General features: G+C 50.0%; 1 protein-coding gene across 1 annotated transcript in view; it reads right to left on the bottom strand.

Moving 5' to 3' along the window:
• Nucleotides 1-17451, bottom strand: part of SLC4A5 (solute carrier family 4 member 5) — a 53186-nt gene that overhangs the window by 30797 nt on the left and 4938 nt on the right. The window contains exons 2-7 of the mRNA XM_019545980.1: nucleotides 13402-13562; nucleotides 10913-11068; nucleotides 8751-8846; nucleotides 7191-7246; nucleotides 1532-1689; nucleotides 653-740 (exon numbers count right to left, since the gene is read on the bottom strand). Of these exons, the coding sequence (XP_019401525.1) occupies nucleotides 653-740; nucleotides 1532-1689; nucleotides 7191-7246; nucleotides 8751-8846; nucleotides 10913-11068; nucleotides 13402-13562 (715 nt within the window). The remainder of the gene's footprint in view (nucleotides 1-652; nucleotides 741-1531; nucleotides 1690-7190; nucleotides 7247-8750; nucleotides 8847-10912; nucleotides 11069-13401; nucleotides 13563-17451) is intronic.

The raw sequence follows: 17451 nt of genomic DNA, 5'->3' as shown, positions 1-17451 counted from the left end.
TGACTTCCTGCCCTTTGGGCAGGGGGCTGGACTCGATGATCTCCCGAGGTCCCTTCCAGCCCTAATGTCTATGAAATCTATGAAATATAAGCCGCAAAAGGATGAGCAGAGCACAAAGAAGCCTCGAACACACACCGAGATGTGATCCAGAGGTGGGTCCTGGCAGGAGCACACCCATAGTGGCACACATGTGGGCAGAACAAAGGTGTGACGGCACAAGGATGAAACTGCTTCTTAGCTTGATCCGGCTCAGCTGCAGTTGCTGTGTCTTGACAGCTATTACCACCCATGCTAGCCAGATGAAAGAATGGCGTGCCAGACTGTGCTAAACTCCTGTGTGCACTTTGCTGGACAGATACACCCCTATACTCGCACTTTCTACACACACGCCCACACACACACATAAATCTGCTTTATTTTAGTAATTTAAAGTGAATTCTCGTGCACACCAGATGCTCAGCTCTTGGCAACTGGACTACAGTGGAACCGCACAGATTTTCAGCGGTCAGTTTGGCCGCCTGGCTTTAATCCCGGCTCTGGGGGAGCGTGTCCCTCCAAGCTGGGGAACGTACGTATGGAATGGACGCCTGGATGGGGTGCACGTGAAGGGGATGTTTCCTGAGCAGGCTTTGGTCATGCCTTGGGTACTTACGTCATCCACCATGAGGGTCGCGATGGCTCTGCCAATCTCATTGTAGGATTTTGCTTTTCCGGAAGGGCCCAGGAGAATAAAAAGGAACCTGATGCAAAAAGAGAGCGCTTGTGAGTCCATGGCTGGCCTGGCAATCAGCGCCAGGTTAATTCACAGCAGGGCCCAGCACACAGGATCTTGGCCTGGGGCATCTGGGGGAGAAGGCCATTTCAGTACCAACTGTAGGTGTTTGCAAAATGCGGGAACAGGCCTTGGGAGTTTTGCTGCTTGGTTATCTCGGTAAAGGACCTGATCCAAACCTCACTGCTGTCCAATGGGGCATGGCCCACTGAGTTCAGTGAGAGCTGGACCGGACCTTTTATGCCTATGGCAATATGTGATAAAACATCAGGGCTCCCTGACCCCTGCCAGTGCCTGGGATAAATGGGGAGGTGAACGATTCTGCTAGTGGCCCTGACCAAGAGGAAGCGGTTCTTTCCCCGAAGAGCAGGGGCTGGTAGAGCTGCGTTCAGCCCTATTTACAGATGGAGAAGCTGAGGCAGATACAGGGAAGGGAGTTCCCCACCATTACAGACCAGATCAGCGGTGGAGCCAGAGAATGAACCCAGTAGTCCCGATTCCCTGAATACTGTGGGTTAAAAAAGGGTCCATTATCCCTTCGGCTCTGGGGGAGCTGTGTTGCTCTATTACTGTGGGCCACTTCTGTGAGCCACATGAGACATGACTTGGACCCCTCAGGAGCCCAGAGACCTGGAAAGAAAGTGCATTCCCACCTGTTTCTGAGGGCATTGCACGCTTCCCCGGTGCCTCGGTGCTGACCCTGAGACCCTTCCTGGGTCCTGGCCCAAGCCTGCTGGGTTTAACTGACCAGCAGCCTACCTGGTGGGGACAGGCACCTCCGTCACTCCACCCAGCATTGTCGCCTGCATAAGCCGCACGAAGGCCACGAAGGGCTTGTCGAGGAAATCCACTTCTCCCACCAGCACGTTGGAGGCCTCCGCGTCTTTGGGGATCTTCTTCATGAACTTGTTTTTCAGCTGTTCAAGGGACAAGGGGCATTTGTAACTGCTCCAATCGTCTGTCATTCTCATTTTGAGGACCTGTTTCTGGTAGATACTCACTAGTCCCAGCTGAGCTCTGTTAAGGAGTGGGCGCAGCTCCTTGCCCCCACCCATGTGGCTACGGTCTGTTCATAAGACCTACTGACTGGTGATGGGCACCTCCCACACGCGGCCAGGACCGCAGGGCTGACCTTTGCCGAAGCCTGACTCTCTCCCATGCTCCTATGACTCTGGGAGCTCAGGAGTCAGGAAATGCCATGAAGGCGCAACTCAGGATAACACCGCGAGCGATAGCAGAGCTGGGACTCGCCTGGACTCAAAACCGCACCTGTGCATGCACTCGCGTCCCACACACTTCAAACCCCATTTCTGTGCAAGCCAGGCCAGGTGGGCATGTGTGTCTGGGTGGATGTGAAGAGGGAGACTTTGCAGACAGAGACCTTCATGAATCAGTACTGATATATGGTGTGCCATCTGCACAGCGCTAGCAAAATGAGAGCCAACGTGCTTACGCTCTGCTCTGACTGCAAGCTTTCCTTTACCTCTTCTTCCAAGCCCATGGGCCCCATTGGCTCCCTTCACAAAAAATGGGAAAAGACCTCAGGGCCCTGTAGTTCCTGTCTTGAGCTTCTGCTTTGCAGCTCTTTCCTGCCCCCACCACCTCAGAAAAGTTCCCTTAAGGCGGAAGACAATTCACGGTTCCAGGAGGCCTCGTTGTATCAATTCCTCCCTGGGTCTCCTGTCCCCTGCAGCCCTTTCATTATTCTCCATCTGAAAGGGTGCAATGCAAAGCCAGGCAGGGTGTTATTATAATCTATATTGCCAGCATGAGGAGAGGCATGTGAGCCAAGCAGCAGGCTCACCCTCTTCTTCTAAGCTTTTAAATCCAAATGGAAAAAAATCATCGTCATAACACAACTCCTCCAAGGCAGCTCGGCATAAGTGAGAGCGCCGACTAAGCTTCACTTAAAACTTAAAAAGTCCCTTTGTAGTGGGTCTAAGAGGTTGATTAAAACCCGGCATTCTTAGGAACTAAATGCTTTGCATATCTTAGTGTTAACTCTCTGTGCACCGTGGCTAGAGGCGATATTGCAGAGGCAGATGCCATGTGCTCAGCTGCTGCGACTTGCTCCAAATGCCAACCAGTCCCTCCATCCTGGTTGCCAGCAGAGTTGGAGCCCATCCAGCAGGCTGCTTCCTGTGGCCCCTTTGCCTGAGCACCCAAGCAGGTGCTACTCTCCCCTCCTGCTTGTGACAGTCGCTCTATGCTTCCCGTTTCACAACAGAAGGCAGCTCTAAAGGCCGTTTCGGTCACAAGGCTTGGAAAGGAGTGAGCAGAGATTTGGCAAAGGCACCCAGAGGCATCCTCCGGCTGGCAACTGAGGCAAGACCAGTCCCTATGGCAAACATGATGGGATTCCCTACTGGGCATCACCAGTTTGTAGAGCATCAGGGTGTGAATCAAAAGGTGACCTGTTTCACCTCCCTCATGCTTCCGGGGACCCACAAAGGCCGTCTGCCTTTGCCTGTGGAAATGTAACTGCGATGCTGCCCATTAGACCATGGCAGATGAAGTTCAGTGGAGCAGGCTAGACGCAGGACCCACCTCCCACTCATACGCCACTAATGCTTCTCTACACAAGCTGACTTTTGCCAGGAAAGTCAGGATTCAGAGATGGAGGAAGCAGATGGGTTGGATGGGACGGCTGCCCTTTATCCAGTCCCCACGTTAGGAGCTATAGCAGAGGCAGCTCCCTGATGTGTGGACTGCGTGACAGTCAGAAGTGCCGCGACCTCTTGTTTGGTTACTAGAAAAGCACACAGCTTTTCACTAGAGTGCATGTCACATGAGGCCGGGGTGCGCCCTTGCCCTTTGGTGCCTGAGGCAGGCACCACCCAACATTCACTGTCCCAGGCAACAACGAGGTGGGAAAGGACCCGTGTCCCTTTCCCTGTCCCTCCTGCTTCCATCCTTTGCTGGTTTCTCCATGAACAAACTTCCTCTGACCCATGCGCTGCTGGTGGCACCTTTCTTTATGCCAGCCAGAGTGGCGGCTCGTTACCATACATAGTGATAATTTTTTCACATCAGCCATCAGCTTTAAATGAAGCACTTATAAATCAGTCTATGCATGTGGTTACAGTTGTTAGGGACTCCCTCAGCCTTGCACTCACAAGCCATTCTGGTTATGCTAAGCTTAGCTGCAGCGTGCAAAGGGGTTTCGGGAGGTGCTGACAATTTCGAACCATTTTGCATTAACTTCTCTGCCTAGTTGTAAAAGGACAAGTGCCTTCAACATGGCCCCATTGGCATTCCCTGCTGCTGTGTCACTTCCCAGTTTGTCAGGGACATGCAGCATGAGCAGACATTTCACCATTTGTTCCTGCAACACCCTCATACTTTGATGACTCTTTGGATGGGCAAAGCAGAGGAACGGTGCATCTGGGCACCTTTGGCTTCCATCAAACCATTTGTTTCCCCAGCATGGCACGTTCTGATTAACAGAAAGACAAGAGGCTGGTCACACCTTGTCCCACCCATTCCAGAAAGGCCTCGAAAGCCCAACACATGTTCCTGTTAAAATGCAGTGGGAGAAGGGTATCTTGGGGTCTGCATTTGGGACCAGGTCTCTGAGGGCAGGAAACATGATTCTCCAAGGAGGGGATGATGTCTTCTTCACTTCCACACTGTCTTAGCCTCTGGCTAGCAACTGAACCAACTGCACTTGGCTGTCTGGAGCTCTGCATATTTCCAGAATTGTACCGGGCCTTGTTTTAGCACATACGGGCTAAGAGTCGGCAGCAGCACCTGTACAGGGATGTTTTGTGAAGCTTCCAGGGAGGCCAGCAAGGTTTATAACTGGCAGGATGGCAAAGAGATTCAGACCTGCTTTTAGGGCAGTATCCTGGGTACATCCTGGAAGCCTCATTCAGTCAAACTCTTGCTAAGGCAAGCCTAGCCTATGTTGGAAGCAAAGCATGCAAATACACCTAAAATGGACTTAAAATACAGCCAACACCAGGAGCCTTGCCCGGACAATGTTTCTCCATTGTCTTTACCGACAACAAAAGTGTGCGTCTCAACAATAAATACAGGTTTTTCCCCATGTTTCCTATCAAATGCCCAGGCTTTACAGTGGCAGTACAGGTATATGAAGGTATAGTCATTATGCACCTTGCAATTCAAATCCTGCAGAGTCCTACCCCTGCTCAGACCCTGAGCCAGTAGCAGAAGTAGGCTCTTATCTTCTACATGGGTCCAGGAACAAGAAGGAGGTATGGTCACATGCACACGTTGTGCACTGCCTATTCCCCTTGTTGGATGAACCATGACCCGTGTCCAGAACAGCTATTTACTGCTGTGGAACAAGTCAGCAGCTTCCTGCTGCTGACAATTACTGTATTGGCTCTAAAGTGCATGTGTACCCACCCACACACACAAGCAGAGGTTTCACTACAGCTCTAGCCACTCTGATGATGGGCGTTTTGGCCAACTGAATATTGCAGGGTTTGACCTCTCAGAAACAACCAGGGAGGGAAAACACAAATAATCTCCCTTAACAGCTAGGCACTTTGCCATACTGTTAGTGGAAATGAAGTGACCCTTGTTGCTCCATTGCACGATATGATAAATAATTGTGATAACTGGCAAACTCCTTAACTTCACCTTTAGAGCCAGACATAGTTCTCACTGGAGAATAAATGAGGTGCTGCTATACTGTTGAGACCCACGTGCTATGACTATATGAATAACCATCCTCCCCAACTTCACTTCTCACCCTTACCTCTTCCCATATGCCTTGTTACCCAGAACTTCCTCAGCAAAACTATTGTAACTCTGTGGAGAAAATTACTGCCTCTTGCTATGAAGCCCGGCTACCAATTAAATTGCTGAGTTGATGTTTATGACCCAGCAGTAGGCATCCTACTCGAGCATGGAGATAAAACCATGATGGACGTATACCCACCTCCTCACCATATGGATCCAGACAGCTCTTAAAAACTGCACAAAAACATCACCGGTGTCTGACTGCACAAAAACATCACCGGTGAGTATAAAAAATACCTGCCTAGCAGCAGCACCTACAACATGGTCACTAAGGAATTTTGTAAAGAACAGCCTGGCAATTTTGTGAGTCATTATCATCAACCCTAGGACTCCTGGTGTTTTGGAGTTTTTTTTAAAGGACTCTGCATACTTTTTAAAAGGCTGGGCTGCTGGTGCACTGAGAATACTGCTTATCAGGGTAGCCATCTATAATGCCCACTCACTGCTTCTCTTAATTTTCGACTTAAATAATCAACTTTTTCCAAAAGTGACCATTTTGTTTGGTTCTGCTTCACACAATGGTCACAGTCAAAAGAGGCTATCCATATAAATTATCAACATAAATAACAACGACTTATTCCACAGGAAGTCACATGAAAATTTGGAAGGTCAAGTAGTCACCTGCCCACGTGCATCTCCCATGAAACAAATGTGACTACAGAGAAGTGCATTTCCAGTGTCCAAGTGACCTAACAGAACATGCTGTTGAGGGATACCTCTGGGAAACCATCCTTTGTTGGATTGTGAAAACCAGGCACTTAGGAACAGTGCAGTTTTCAGCCTGGTACAAGCCAGTTGTGCATCCTGTCTCATTTCCTGCGTCCAGCGGGCACCAACAAACTGACACGACTCCAAGGAGGATGTCAAGACCCCCACAGCAGACAATACATCTATAGGAGAAGTCTCTTCTTCACCTCAGGCCACTAGTTCTTGGCATATACCTAGAAACACTGCTGCCCAGACCATTCAATTGTTTTCATCCTATCTGATCTACCTGCAGAATACACTCATTATCCACAAAAGCATCCTCTAGTCCTCCTTGGCAGGCTACCATGTGGATGGCTTCCATCACATCACGTGGCAACACATTACACAGGGTCATTGTATTGTGTGTGCCAAGGCATTTCCTTTTTATTACTTTTTAATGTATCACCCCATTGTTTCACTGCACGTTGGCCTGTACACCAAGACAAAGAGCTTGGTAGAGTCATAAAGGCATTCAGCATCCGTGAGATCATCTGAAAAGGTAGGAGTGAAAATACCTAGGGGACATATTTGGTCAATCTACAGGGTGCATAGATGAGGAGGGGATGTGAAAGATTTCCTTCTACAGGCTATTTCACAACTGTCTGCTCAAAGGATTTTTGCAGCTTTCTCTGAGGTCTCAGGTATGTCCTAGCAGGGAAAAGACCTCAGGACGCAATCCCCTTTTATTAGTGTTATGTTCCAATGGAGCTGTTCTCTCAGCCTGAAATAACTTGGACCTGGGTGACTAGGACTACAGCACTGGGGATGGCTGTGGGTTACTTTTAAATGCTTCTGCTAAAAGGAGGAGAATGAAAAACACATTTTTTTCTCATAATGGGAGACCATCTCTCATTGTGCTGTAGAAAACCTGGGTCCGAGAAAGGCTTCTAGAACTTACTACCTGATCTGTGCTTGGCGCCTCTGTAATGTCATTCATGCTTCGGCTCTGGGCATGGCCTAGGGAAGCAAAAAAAGGAAAGAAGACATGAGAAACCGTAGAGGCTACTATATAGGCTGCTATCCACAGATACATGGGCCTGTGACTGTTTTATGCCCTTCATCTCTGTGGTTGAGAAGCTGGTGGAATGGGGAATGGGGCCCCACAGTTGCTCATTTCTATAGGAGCCTGCATTCAAGTCCAGTTTATGAGGGCATCAATCTGGTGCAACTAAAATGGGCAGGTTCTGTATACAAAGTGGTATAACTGCAGGGACTGCCATATTTACACCAGGGTCGCTGAGATCTGATTCAGGCACCAAGCTGACCCTCAAGACTTTTCGAGCTATGCTGGCAAACCCCCCAGAGTGCCAGTGTAGCTTTGCCTAGGGGGAATTTAAACCAGTACTGCAGTCAGAAGAAGCTATGCTGCTGAAAGGACATTGCAGTCAATGTAACTGTGTCCGCATTTGGGTGCTGCCTGGCACAGCGATGCACCTCACCTGGTTGGTTTAAAGTTCCATGGGTTGTCTCTACAGAAGGTATAGTTACATCTTGGCCTGAAGTACAGACACCCTGAGTTACAACATGATGCCGGATCTTGATACCCTGCTGTGTCCAGGGCTTCTCTGCAATGCTTTTGATTTACTATACTGTGACATTCTAGTTATTCATTATTAGGTCATCTGTGGCAGTACAGTGAACATTATTAGCCAGTTCACTGTAGCTAGTTTTGCTCTCTACCTTACCCCTAACTTAGTCAAGGGAAAGGTGAACTATAAAACTGAGGATAACTGCAGCAGAGACAAAACCCTTTATTAGGCCAACTAAATAGTTGGAAAAATTGTTCTGTGCAAGCTTTTGGGTATAAACACCATTCTTAAGGCATAGGAAGAGTCTACAGTTGTTTTGTGCTCTCCTGGATGGGACAGATGCCAGCATGCAAAAATGCAGGTCTCTGAAAATGCCAGTGTGGATCCCAAAGCTTGCAAAGAACAGTTTTTCCAACTATTTAGATGGTCTAATACAAGATACCACATTTACCCAAAGAACCTTGTCTACTGATGTCCTTAGATCAACACAGTTACAACCAACACCCCTGTTATACCTACTCAGCCTTTAAAAATATGTGCCATAAGATTACTGGGGAAGGTGTCACAGAAAGAGCTCCTGTGAGACGCTTCACCTTCTGATTATATGAAATACTTGCTGTTAGTTATTGAACAGTGCAGCCTAATGGACTGATGCTTTATGAAGTATAACCCACCTCCAGCTCATCTCTTTCCATGCTAGGAATCTAAGGCTGGACTTAAAACACCATTAAGCAGGGCATTTTCTACTGGGCAGGGAGGGGGTGAGAATCTTTTCCTTTATAGGCTTTAGCCCAGTAAACTCTTCTAGGAGACAGGTGAGGCCCAGGGAAATGCTGCAATTTGCCATATGCAAGTCAGCAGCAAAACCCAAACCCCGGAGTAAGGACCTCAGCCCGGTGTCCACAGCCTCTCGAGGCCACTGCTGGACTTACGTAAACGTCCGTAACTTGCGCTCTGCCTCATGCGGAGATCTTCGGTGGAGCGGTGAAAGGCAGCTCCGGCAGCCGGGGTCCGGACAGGGCTGCGAACTGAGGGGAAAAGTGCACCGAGAGCTATCAGCACCTGTTCCAGAAGCAGCCCAGTCAGCCCCTTCCAGCCAGGGATGTGCGTGACCAGCCGGGCTGGCTAAACCTGGCCCGGCTCCTTGAGATTTCACAAAACTAATGACAGTTCGCAGAAGTTGGCTGCAATTTCTGCCTCCTCGCTCACTTTGGTCCTACTCAGAGTCATGTTTCTATTAGGAAGGGAGTGTCACTTCTGGGAGACACGCTGGATGTTTTCCAAGCTGGGCGACTTCTCTCATTTACGTTGCCCACTCCAAGGCCTGTGCATCACCAGACTCCCACTCAGACGCTATTTTGAGACCATAAATGTGATTTACCGATGCATGGGCCAGCGCTTGTGCTCTCTGAGCAGGACAGACTGTCACACACTGTCAGTACCCACTCAGCTCCTTGCACATGGGGCTTGTTCTCCAAAACACGCTTAAAACCCGATGGAAGAAACTGCAAATTTCCCAGGAAACAGAACTTGCTTGAGCACTCTGCTGAGATGGTGCGAGTCTAAAGAGCAAGCAGCTCGCTTCCCCCACTGCCATGTCGATCCTGCCAGTCTAACAAGGGCTTAAATGAAATACCCCCGACCCTATGGAGAACCAGCAGCCTGGGAGATACAGGGAGTGAGCCCTGGATCTGATCTCGCTTGCATCTTGGGGTAACTACACTGACCTTCGCTGGAGTACTTCCCAATTAACCATGATGCACACGAGCTCGAAGTCTGTTCTTTTGAGAAAGAAGGGGGTTGTCTGGAATAAAACTAGTGTTGGCATATTCAGTGCCTCTGGCCCATGTTCAGTACTACTGATAAACGAGGATGCTGTCCCATGACAGACAGCCAGGCAGATAGAGCTGGTAAATGCCATTTTTCCCCCACCAGGAGAAGAAAAAACTTGGAACTTCCCTTGGGGTGGAAATTCCAAAAATAACCATTTGGGGATCGGTGAAGGGAAAGCCAGGCCCATCTTCCAGCTCAGTGCTGATGTCTGTAGGGAATAACTACCACAGCACAACCCAAAGCTGGGCATCATTCAATTCCCAATACAGCTCTGCTGGTGGCACCGATGGGTATATCCTGCTTTTTAGAGAACTGCTCTTCCAACAAGCCTCAGTGTCTTACTGCTGACAATACAAGTGATTGCAAGGAGAAGAGGTGTCCTGCTGCATGGGCCAAAGACCAAAAATCAGCTATCTGGGTCCTCAGTCCTAGCAATGGCTAAGCCCAAGGTCAGTTAGTCCAGGACCTATCCCGGGCTGGAAACACACCAATCCCTCTTTCCAATGGCTACGAGCAGAAACATCGTGCTCACAGACCGGGTTCACCTGTAGACAAAGCAGCCTGGAACCAGCAGGCAAAGCAGCCAATGCTACGGCATGTGAGTGCCGGCTTCCAGCAGTGCTCCCTGCCTATGAGGCTTGTAAAGGACCTGCCCCGGAAGCACAGGTCTCGCTGGCCTTTGCTTCCTTTGCCTTTTCTGCCAGTACCACCAGCAATGCAAGCTGAAGCTGCAAGAATGAAGTCAGGGGATGTGGGCCTCTCCTGAGACTCCAACTTGCTTTGTGCAAACAGCTGTTGGGGAGAGTAATTGTTCGGGTTTCCTGACAGCCTCCACAGGGTTTGAACGGGCTGCCTCGATCTTTGCATCTCATGACCCTGCTGCTGGGGTAGCCCCTGGGTCCTGACCCTTCCACCAAGGTCCACCATTGGCGCCATCTGTCTCTCCCTGCCTACCAGAGCCGCTGACCATGTCCTTACCACTATGAGGTGGCATATAAGATCTGTGAAACAGCCTGACATCAAGACCAACGCCCCATGCTCCCCGGTACTGCTGAACTGCCCACTAAGCCTACTGGTCAAGGTGCAGGTGCAGCAGACTGAGGGAGCTGGGTCTCTCGCTTCTCTTCTGTGGGGAGAGGGCTTTCTTCTCCACTCCTCTCTTGCCCGTACTGACAACCAGGACCTTTTGCTATGGGGAAGGAGTCCATTAAAAAAAAATGAAACAAAAACACTGGGCATGGCCCGGATCTCAGGAACTCACTTGTGCTGGACGACACAGATTTGCCGATGTCTGCCAAGGACCGGTGGATCGGTTTCTTGGTCTGGTGGCGGTGCTTCCTCAGGAGGATGTAGGTCACTTTCTCCCTCAGCTCTGGCTTCAGCAGGCCAGCTTCTATCTGCTTTTCTATGACATCATCTGAAAGGCAGACATGTGTTGGCCCTCCCTGGGCTGTGGAGCATAATTCTCCCTCCTTGCAAACTCCTTAGGAGCTAGGATCTCTGTGGCTTGCAACAAGGATCCCCAGTGGGCGATCTGCCACCCAGAGGCGGCCCATGAGTCACACTGGACCCCCACCGAGCTTTCAATTATGCATTGAATGATAAGAGGGCGAAACAGCCCTGAGAAATGTGAAGGGTGGCCCTGAGTGCTGAACCACAGCTTGCCCTTGCAGGGCACTGGCAGGGCTGTCATTTCCCTTGCCTTCACCCAGCATGGCATGAAGCACGTCCTTGCTGTTCTGAATAATGTCCCTCACATCTGGCGGATGAAGACCTGAAGTGTCAATTTTAGGGACCCCTTCAGTTAATTACTACCTGTGACCACAGGAGACTGGACTCAATGCTCCCAAAAGCCCCTTCCAGTTCTGGGTTCCTACGCTCCTTGTGTTTCAGGTGTGCTGCCTGCTTTCCCTTTGCTTTGCACACTGCACATAAGAGACTGAGCTCCACACTATCTGGATAGAAGTGACATCTGCAGTGGTTCATAAATGGCACAAGGCATTGTACAATAAACACCTGTCGCTGCTCGTAGCACCCAGTCATTCTGGCAGCAGGGATGCTACACCATGCAAATAGTTCATGCCAACTTAACTGCCTGAGGTCTTGTCTAGATGCAAACTTGCCCCAAAAGGTCCAACTTGCTGTTGACTCCTATCTTCCAGTTACTCCGGCTAATTCCTATTTTCCAGTTGCACCAGTACAGGTTGGGGACTGACTGGCTAAGCAGCAGCAATTCAGCAATTCCTGGGGGTTACAGTGGACAATAAGCTGAATGTGAGCCAACAGTGTGTCCTTGTTGCCAAGAAGTGATTCTTCCTCTCTATGCAGCACTGGTGAGGCCACATCTGGAGTACTGTGTCCAGTTTCAGGACCCCCCACTACACAAAGGATGTGGACAAATTGGAGAAAGTCCAGTGGAGGGCAGCAAAAATGGTGAGGGGGCTGGGGGACATGGCTTATGAGGAAAGGCTGAGGGAACTGGGCTTATTTAGTCTGGAGAAGAGAAGACTGAGGGGGGATTTGATAGCAGCCTTCAACTACCTGAAGGTGGGTTCAGAAGAGGATGGGGCGAGACTCTTCTCAGTGGTGGCAGATGACAGAACAAGACGCAATGGTTTCAAGTGGCAGCAAGGGAAATTTAGCTTAGATATTAGGAAAAACTCTCTCACTAAGAGGGTCGTAAAGCCTTGGAACAGGCTACCCCGAGACACTGCAGAGTCTACATCCTTGAAGGTTTTTAAGATCCAGCTAAACAAAGCCTTGGCTGGGATGATCTAGTTGGGGCTGGTCCTGCTTTGAGCAGAAGGTTGGACTAGATATGACCTGCTGAGGTCCCTCCCAACCATCATTTTATATGATTCTGTGATTCTATGAACAAATTTGTCCATCCTGTACCGACCACGACCTCTTGAGATACTCCAGCTTAATTCTACTCTTATCTCTCCGCTGCACCAGCATAAATCTGATTAATTCCTTTAGATGTACTCCTGCCTTGCAATTTGAATTAGCTCTGCAGGGTTAATGAATGAATAAGCAATGGGTAAACCCAATGATCGTGCCTCACCAGGAATGGTGCAATGGAAGGACCAAGAAGCAGTGAAATTACAAACCAACAAGCCAAGCTCCACTCTATGCATGCAGTCATTTGATATATTGTTTTAACAAACCTGGGATGCTGTCACTTGGAAAGACCAACTAGCAAGCTGTTTTTCAAAGTGCAGTCTACAAAGCGATGGCCCAAAGCAAGCTGTGGAGTTGCTAATGAACTGTGTTTTTTCCTGCTACCACCAGAGCAAATCTGCTGAGTTTGAGTAATTTGTTATCTACATCATCAAAAAGCTTAGGCAAGGCAATTTGTTGTGTTCCAGTTTACGTCCTATTGTGTTCCTCCTGGTACTATCCAATCACCCTTCACTGCCTCAAATACCATTGAGAACCTGGCCGCAGGGGACTGGAATCTCAGGGTCGGCAGAGAACTGAACCCACAAAGCCCAAGGCCCTGATGCCCTCCTACCTGCTGGGCCATCCTGCCTCACTAGCAGGCTGTATCTGCAGTCTGATTCACACTTTGCAGGCTGCAGTGGCTGTTCAGGTGCAGAACTAGGCCCTGCATCATTAGTTACCCCATGAAAAAAACTTTGAGGTTAGCGATGCTTCCCCTTGCTCCAGGGGAGGCATCAGAGAACAGAAGTCTCTAGGGAGGCCACTAAAATGACAAGCCAATTGTTCTTTGTGCCAAAAGGCTCATACCTATGATTTGCGGCAAGGAGTAGCCATCGAGATCCAGGAGCACTGTTCCCGTCTGCAGACACGTGCGCAGCTCAAACAGGCTGTGCAATGTTAACGTTGACACATGAGGTTTGCTCCATCTTTCCCCTCCTTCTTCCACCTTTTCTTCAAACTTTATCCACCTGAAACAACAATTGCTGCCATCAGGAATGGCACAGAGTACGAGAGCGTGGCTAGCAGGCTTCTGCCTTGATGCACACGGCTGACTTGGAAAGAGACTGGGACTACTCAAAACCTTGGCTGTGAGCAAGTTTCCACCCCATATAACATGACGAAAAGGAGACCAGAAGGTCTCCCAGACCGGGCACCCACAATCCTCTACCCGGTCCCATGCTCTGTGGAATGACAACACAGTCGCAAAGAGCCGGGGTATACACATAATACGTATGCATGGGCAGGACACTGGAAAATTCCTGTATTCGTCTCAGTTGTGATGTGAGTTGCCAAACCTTTGACTTGTGCTATTCATTTCAGAGGTGGGAGTTGCTAATTAGATTTTGGCTGCGTTGCTTGTGCGAGGGATTTCAGAGTTAGGAGAGAGAGAGAGAGAGAGAGAGAGAGAGGGAGAGAGAGAGAGAGAGAGAGAGAGAGGCAAATTGGATGACGGGTGTGTTTACTGAGCAAAGTTTTATCTCCTAACGATAAAACATTGATTTGACCCCCCCACCCTCCCAGCTCATCCATGGTGATCACAGCACTTTGGACATGTGTGTCCATGGCTGAAGTTGAGCTCTAGCTTACCTGTGTGGCAGGGAATAAACCGTGGCACAAAGAGACTCTGAAAGTCGGTGGCAGAAAAGAATTGGGAAGTTCTGACTTGTAGCCTCCTGCTTTGGCCCAGGGTTTCTCAACTTGGGTGCTGGGGCACCCTGGGGTGCCTTGTGATCTTTTCAAGGGTGCTGTGGGGTGCCATGCAATGTTCACATTTCTGGATGTGCAAAGGTGATTCACTAGATCAACCCAGAAGTTTGACAGAGGGAGCTGTAGCATTAAAAACACTCTGCCCTGTTTCTTTGCACCAGAGTGACAACTCTAGCCTCCTTCTGCAGTCAACAATCGAGCAAAAGCAAAGAGCTTGCCCTTCCCAAAGAAGGTCTGGGATCTAAAGGATGGAGAGCCACTACCTAGACCCTTCCCAGATCTGGGAGCAGACTACATCCTTCCTTTGGATGGCAAATGCAGCTCCTTTGCTGAAATACACAGCGATGTGTGGCATGTTCTGCCTTCTAACCCTGATGGGAGAAAAAGTGAGCAAAACAACCATCCGTTTTCTGCTGGCTCCTTGAGAGCATGATTCACGCTCCAATTAAGCACAAGTAATTCTCAGCAACACGCCTGTATTTATTTTGGAAATAAGCTGCTGTTCCTTTAAGGCAGGTTTGCCAATTCCCCGATCCACGGATTAGCCTGTCTAGAGCTTAACCTGGCAGCTTTGAACTGGTACAACTTGGGTTTTGGCTCCTGCTGCTGCTGTGGGAATGGAGGGAAAGAACAGAGGATAACAATGGCTTTTAAAAAGATATCAGATAAAGCCACACCAGGCTACATCTGCTGGGGGACACTGGAAAGAGGCTCTGGATTGTACTGGCTACAGCTCCAGAGAAATGTCTCAAAGTCCCTTTTCTCAGGAGTTGCTCCCCTGAGGGACACACTTTCCTGGATGAGGTACTGAACCAGCAGAGAGGAGCCTCTCCACATCTCCTCCCCCAGGATGGGTGACTTGGTGTATTGCATCTAACCTCCAGCCCTCCGCTCTACCCGCCAAATCAGCTGCATGCCCCTCCAAGAGCTGGAAACTGAACCCAGGACTCCTGACTCCCAGTTCCTCTGCCTTTTGTTATCCAGGACCAGGCATAAGGGCCATCCCTCAGTCACCTGCTCTAACTACTACACCATCGAATGGCCCCTTTATTACTAAAACATACTCAACTGCTGTCCATATCCGTCATCTCGTTCCATCAGTGTTGGCCAAGAAAGAGCTATGGCCACTGAAGAGACTGGCTGGGAGCCCAGGATAGCAAGGCCTGAGGCCACATGAAGACCTGCCTTCTCCTACTGCCTCCATCTCCAGCCCCAGCAGTGCGTGGTGTGCCAGGCTGTGCGGCAGCTGCTTTCACAGGCTTTAGGAACCATCACTCTCCTCTGCTGCGTCTGCACTCGTGGAAAGCTGATTTCGGCTTTGTTAGTTTAACCTCTGCGTGTGTGATTTTGCAAACACTGTTCAATCTCCCCCAGAACTGGACAAGCCTGTACATGGGTCTGGCACTGGGAACCAGGACCTGTGTAAGGCAATGGACCACAGCACAACTGCCTCAGAAGGCCACGTGTATTTTTCGCTTGGGACCCAAGGCAGGATTTTAACGTGGGTTTCCAAAGGGGAAACACTCGCCCATTTACCCAGCGCTGAGAACCTCTCGGGGCTTTGCCTGGGCATTGCCAGACAGCCCTGGCCCACATTACGTGTCCTGTGCATTCCCAGGTTATTTTCCCCAGTTCTGAACCATCTCAGCCCCTCCCCGCCGACCACTGCCAATGCTTATTTTTCCTGACCTGCATCATCAGTGATTCATAGATTGCGAGGGGCTGGAAGGGACCCCGGAAAATCATCGGCTCCAGCCCCCTGCACCAGGCAGGAAGGACAGTTGGCATCAGGTGATCCCGGCAAGGTGCCCGTTCAGTCTCCTCTTGAAGATTTCCAGGGTAGGTGATTGCACCAACTCCAGAAGGAGCTTATTCCACAGTCTGGGCACCCTAGCTGTGAAGAAGTTTTTCCTAATGTTGAGCTTGAAATGGTCTTCCAGGGGTTTAGGGCCATTACTGCTGGTTTTCCCCAAGGGTGCCCTGGTTAACGGTTGTTCGCCGAGCCCTTGATGTGCTCCCCGATGTAGTGGTAAGCCGTGATACTGAAGTCAGCAGGGAGGGGACAGATTGTGCTGCCTTAAAATCTGCGCTCTAGAGCAGATGACACGTCCTTTCCATCAACCCATCTCCCAGGAAGGAGAAGATACTCCTTTGCAACCTGTGCACTGCTCCTTGAAGGGAGACAAAAACTTCTTCCTGAGCTTGGCACTGGTCCCTTTACACCCCAGAGCACGAGTTCCTGGGACCTCTCATCCCTTAGGTTTCACTGACTGTCAGACAGCACCACCTTGAGAGGTCGACCGAGATCCAGACCTACGATCTGGGCAGACCTGCACGAGGCCCAGAGGGAGGAAGACTCAGCGTGCGTTGCCCCTGCCTGGGAAGTGGCGCCAGTGACTTTCCAGCGTGCTTCGTTTTTTGTGCGCAGTCAGCTTTCTTCTCCGGCTCAGAAGCTGAGGCCCGACCCCCTGGACAGCTGCGTGGCTCCGAGGAGGAAGTTTCCTGTTTAGGCTTGCCAAGGGTTTTTTTTGCAGGTAGCGCTCACACCGTGAAGGCGCTGCATCCCTGCTGAATCCTGGTCTGAGCCCGCAGCTCGGGAGCAGTTCAACCTGCCCACGGAAGTGCTGACACAAGGGCCTGGCCTGCTCCTGCAGACTGATGCCCTTGGTCGATAGTGCAAGCACAGTGTCAGCAGCCTTCACAATGTACCATCCCCCTGGGGCTGCTCCCCTCAGGGGCCTCCATTCGCCTTGACTGTGCAAGGAGAGAATTCAGCCTTTGTGGCTCAGTAGGTCCTTGGCAGACAGATTTGGGTTAGTCGTTCGGGTGACTTTCCACGGTGTGAACATGCATGTCGGGAAGGAGAGAGCCCCCAAGCCCCATCCATGTTCTGCCCCTTTTCAAAGCATTACGGGCTGGCATGCATGCTGCCCTGCTGAACAATGATGGATTGTAGGGAAGAATAAAACTCTTTGGGGATATAAAAGAAAAAAAATTGAATGGGTTGATCACATTAGCAATGGCCACGAGAACAAGAACACAACCAAACCAAGCATTAACCAAAATGCTGGCGTGCATCCATAGATGCTTCTCGAGCAAATCCCGGGACGTCATTCTCCCCTTGTACTCGGCCTTGGTGAGGCTGCAGCT

This window comes from Crocodylus porosus, unplaced genomic scaffold (genome assembly GCF_001723895.1).
Source record: "Crocodylus porosus isolate Cpor-Errol unplaced genomic scaffold, CroPor_comp1, whole genome shotgun sequence".
NCBI classification, from domain to species: Eukaryota; Metazoa; Chordata; order Crocodylia; family Crocodylidae; genus Crocodylus; species Crocodylus porosus.
The sequence above is the reverse complement of the archived record's forward strand: the minus strand, read 5'-3'. Positions and strand labels throughout refer to the sequence as shown.